The following is a 4,799-nucleotide window of genomic DNA, read 5'->3' as shown; positions in this document are numbered from 1 at the left end:
GATCTCCTTGTTTGTTTTCTCATCAGTCATCTCTTAAGTTATCCTTCCCTCTTGTTTTATCTTCCTTATGTTTGTATTTACATGTTCCCTATGTATGTTTGATTGGGTATAGTGATGCATGTACATATATATTGACCCATATGTATGTTTGAGTTTTTATTTGTTTATAAAGCACGTAACTCTGTGCTTGCTTGCTTACTTGTATATTCAGGTAATTATACACTAATAAAAACATACCTATGCATATTATTTTCCTTTTCTCTCTAAATAGAGCCTCCTAAATGTTATACACTGAACTTTGAAATCCACATCAAGCTAACTCAGCCATCCCTGTACAAAGAACATTTACTGATATAAAAAGTGTGTGTGTGTGTTTTTTGTTTTTTTTTTTACATCAGAAAGCGTATAAAAGCACTGGAATCGCTCCTGCGTTTGATCCAGAACTCCCCTCATGATGATCCGCAGTCTGCACACCTACAAGAGGACATAGACAAACTCCGGGCCAAGTTCAGACAGGTACAACATTGATTTGAAACTGCTGATAGTGAAGGAAGTCCCAGGGATGATCAGAGTATTGAATCAGTTGCAGCTGCTGATCTCAACTGTGGTCCATTAAAACTCTGGTTTTATAAGCTACGCCACAGCATTTTGAATGGCATAAGCAGTTTACTTTAGCTTCGACACTATTTTAAAATAAATACAAACTGTCACTATGTATAGTTTATATGTTGTCTTTCCAATTTGAACACAAGGACAGGGAAGTGATTCAGATTGATTCAGATATGTTGGGTGCAGCATTTGTTGGCTGGCTTTTGGCCAGTATCACATATAGATGTCTGTCAGCTGAAAACTGAATAAATGTATTCATTAATAGCATATTAAATAGCCTAATATTGTGTGACCTATAATATTTCTTGCCAAGACGACTTAAAAGTGTGTGTCTGTGTGTGTCTGTCTGTGTGTATATCCTGGAAATCTATCTTGTGCTTGAATTTTTTACTTGTTTTTATTTATTTTTTGTAGTTACTTTTATTTACATTTGTATGACCCATGAGGACAAATGCACTACAGTGACCCAAAACATTTCCATTAGGGGAAAGAGTGCAGTTTGAGAAATGATGTCATTAATATTAATGTATAAATGTCAGCTATCCTGCATTAGCAGAGCAGCTGCTGAACTAACCTGTTATTGTCCAGGTCTGCTCAATGCTGAGTGTCCCAACTGACTTCAAGGATTACATCAAAACTTCTGAGGGGACTTCTTTTTGAACATCACCTGATGACGAGGAGGAGGATGAAGAGCTGAGCTGACCTCTGCGTCGAGGACAGAAGAGAGGGAAGCTTAGCTGTTATCAGCACGGGAAGCAGCAAGTTACTGGTCTGCAGTGGATTTATTAGATAGTGTGAAGCAGTACCTGCATCCATCTGAGAGTCTGTGCCTTCACATTGTGGTGGGAATGTCCACAATCCTCATTCAACTGGATCAATGCAAGCAGAGACTGCAGGCACTGTTTAGTGTTGAACTTGCAGTGGATGTATTGCAGTGATTCAGCATGTTTAACAGATTTGAAAATCAACTCAGTAATAAACTGTATGAGACAGAACAAAGGCCCTGTTCACACCTGGCATTAAAATGCATCTCAAGCGATCAGATCTCCCTTTCACTGTACTGCCCTTGCAGCGCCTATTCTTGTGCAAAGCTAGACAGCCAGTTAACATTCAAAAGTCCTCCAATAAACACACAAGGCTAGACTTTTCTTGTGATTTTAGCTGAAGTGTTGTTTTCCACTCCTGGGATTTGGCTTTTGATTTTTTGAAAACTGAAACAGTTACAGAGAAAAAAGAACAATCATACATAATGATGTAAATTCAAATGATTCTCATTCCAAGGTTGTCAAATACTGAGGCTGGAACTGAGGATAGACCAGGGGTGGGGAAACTTTTTGACTTGTGGGCCACACTGAGTTCTAAAATTTGACAGGGAAGCGTGTTTATGTGAACTAATGTATATGACATGTACAAGCCAGTATATAAAATGATTGGCCTTTAAGAGCAAAGCATGAATATGCAAGGCTCATTTACAAATTATTTTACAAATGCATGTATTCATAACAGTAGAGAAAACTCATGTTCAATTTCAGTGGGAACAGTGTTGTTGCTCTCCCTTTTTTGCCAGAGCATCAAAGTCTGGGGTTAGTTTTGTTGTGGCAATTCTCAGGATGGATCTGAGGTGCTGGTCAGTTAACTTGGATCTGTAAAGGGTTTTGTTGATGTTGATGACGCTTGAATGTCTGCTCACACAAGTAGGTCGAGCCAAACAAAAACAGCATCTTCTGTGCCACCCTCCGGAGGTTTGGAAAAGTGGCTTCGTTCAGTGAAGCATTAAAGTCATTCAGTTTAAGATTTTTAAGATGGAGTCAGACTGAAGATCGATCAGTTCCAATTGCAGGTCAGGTGGTGCTGTTTCGGGGTCGTGTGACAGGGGACAGGACACCAGCTGAAGTGACTTGTCAATTTTTTCAAAATCAGAGAACCGACGGCAGAATCCTCGTTGCAGTGTCCAGTGATTTGCTGTATTTCTCCGCATTTCGGGTGGCCTCTTTCTGCGTGGCTAGTGTGGGAAAATGAGCGAAAGATTTGTTTGAAACTTGTCTGGAGAATAAAGTCAGCTTGGATTTAAAGGCTCTCACATTTGTGTACATGTCGTCCACAAACTGATCTTTTCCCTGTAGCTTCACGTTCAGCTCATTCATGTGGGAAAATATGTCCACAGCAAACGCAAAGTCACAAAACCAGCTCTTGACACTCAGAGGGGAAATCCGACGGATTTCCTAAGTTGACTCCAAAAATGTGCAAATCTCCTCTTTGAGCTCCCACACTCTCTGAAACACTTTGCCCAAACTTAACCAGCGGACACAAGAGTGGTAAAGTAAGTCCTAGTGATCCGCATCGGTTTCCTCCAGGAACGCAATGAACTGATGGTGCTGGAGGCCCCTTACTCATATACACTTTACTTTGTTTTAACAAGTTGAGCATTGTCTTTTATGTCATTACTTTCATCCAGTGCTAATGAATATAATGTGAAGGACTCTGCCTTTTTGTTTAACTCACTGGCAATACCCTCATCAATCAGTTCCACACGGCGAGTCACTGTCCTTCGCGATAAACTGATCTTTTCAAACTTGCCTTTGTTCTCCGGACATAAGAGACCTGCTGTCTCTATCATGCTGTCTTTCAAAAACCTGCCTTCTGAGAAAGGCTTGCTAGCCTTTGCTAATTTGAATGCCAGCAAAAAACTTGCCGTGGTACTGGACTCTTGAATCGCAGTCTGTCGGTGAAAAAGGTTTTGCTGAGTCTGTAAATTAGCCACCAACCTCTCAGCAGTAGCCAGCCGTTCTTGCGTTGACTGCTTACTATCATAGTTAGCATGCTTCGTTGCAAAGTGATGGCTGATGTTGTATTCTTTAAAAACTGAAATAGTTTCCTGGCATATCAGATATACAGCCATTGATAGGACATCAGTGAAAAAATATTTTGCTGTCCGTTCCTTATTAAACACTTGGCACTCACTGTCCACTTTTCTTTTCTTTGGTCCGCTCATTTTTACATAAGGGCTCAATATGCAATGTGGAAAAAGTTAAGTTGAGAGTAATGCTGCATTCATGTGCGTTTGGAAACATCAGATAAACAAGTCCAGAGTTGATTCGGCAAAGATGTCATATTCGTCATCTAAATGTCAGCAAACGATCTTTTGTGATTTAAAAAACTTTGCCTGTCAACGTTTAACTCAAACATTTTTAATAACAACGTCCACATAAGTGATCTTGACGTGTTAGAAAAGTGATTTATCAACAACGGCTTGGGATTTAGCCGTAAATAAAGAGCCAAATCGCCAAAATGACAAATGTTTATTTAGGATAATCCGAGGAGCACCTGAATGCAGCATAAAACACCACACTCCACCAAGCGTCATTGGGCACCAAATGGGGAAACGTGGTAATTGCAGGGACATCAAAATGAATGCAATTTCATCAACATCAAGTCAGGCGGGCCGGATTAAAAAGCTTAACGGGCCGTATATGGCCCGCGGGCCGCAGTTTGCCCATGCCTGGGCTAGACAATCAATTTTCAAGCCACCAACCCAATGGGTCTTTGCCTCTTTTCTCGGCTCTGATTGGTTGTTTTTGTTCAGGCCCAGTAAAGTTTCAGGAAATATGACAAAAAGTAATTTTTTATTAAAATGACCTGCAGCTTTAACCAGCAACCATTTTGATAACTGATTAGTCACACAAACTACCAAGACTTCTTAAAGCTTCTTAAACGTGAATGTTGGCTGATTTTCTTGTATGATATTTAACTACGTAGTTTTTTGTTCTGAGAATAATCGTCAGCTGCAGCCCTTTGTATGGCAGTGTGGAGGGGTAATTAGCAAAATGACTTTCATGCAAATACTGTATAAGGGTTGTTAGCACGTTCGTTGATTTGCAAGTAAGGAAAACTCAGTCGGAAGTCCGTTTAAGAAAATCAGAATTGCACTGTAAGTGATTGAGCATTTGAAGAAGAATATAGAGAAGAACATCTGTACATGGCACTCTTGTGTAGTTTCTAGAAAACCACAGTTCATGGACTGCTAAGATTAGCAAGTTGCTGCATGCCAAGCGTCCCAAAAAGGAAGCTAACTTACAGGTACCTATACAGAGTTTTTGTTATGAGAATGTGCTGCTATCTTATTGGTCTAGAGGTGTCGATGGGTAGGAGCCGTGGTTAGACTTTAGCTCCCCCTGATTGGCCAATCTTGT

At 40.3% G+C, this 4,799-nt stretch overlaps 1 protein-coding gene across 1 annotated transcript; it reads left to right on the top strand.

Moving 5' to 3' along the window:
* Positions 1-398: 398 nt before the first annotated feature.
* Positions 399-2,681, top strand: lto1 (LTO1 maturation factor of ABCE1; the record flags this gene model as incomplete). Its single annotated transcript, XM_035660317.1, is given in 2 exon segments — positions 399-516; positions 1,198-2,681. Coding segments are annotated over 2 exon segments (190 nt in total), but the record flags the coding sequence as incomplete, so codon positions are not given.
* Between the last annotated feature and the right edge of the window lie 2,118 nt (positions 2,682-4,799).

This window comes from Morone saxatilis, unplaced genomic scaffold, assembly GCF_004916995.1.
Source record: "Morone saxatilis isolate NCDOM2014 unplaced genomic scaffold, NCSU_SB_2.0 Contig17, whole genome shotgun sequence".
NCBI classification, from domain to species: Eukaryota; Metazoa; Chordata; class Actinopteri; family Moronidae; genus Morone; species Morone saxatilis.
This window is presented reverse-complemented; position numbering and strand designations above follow the sequence as displayed.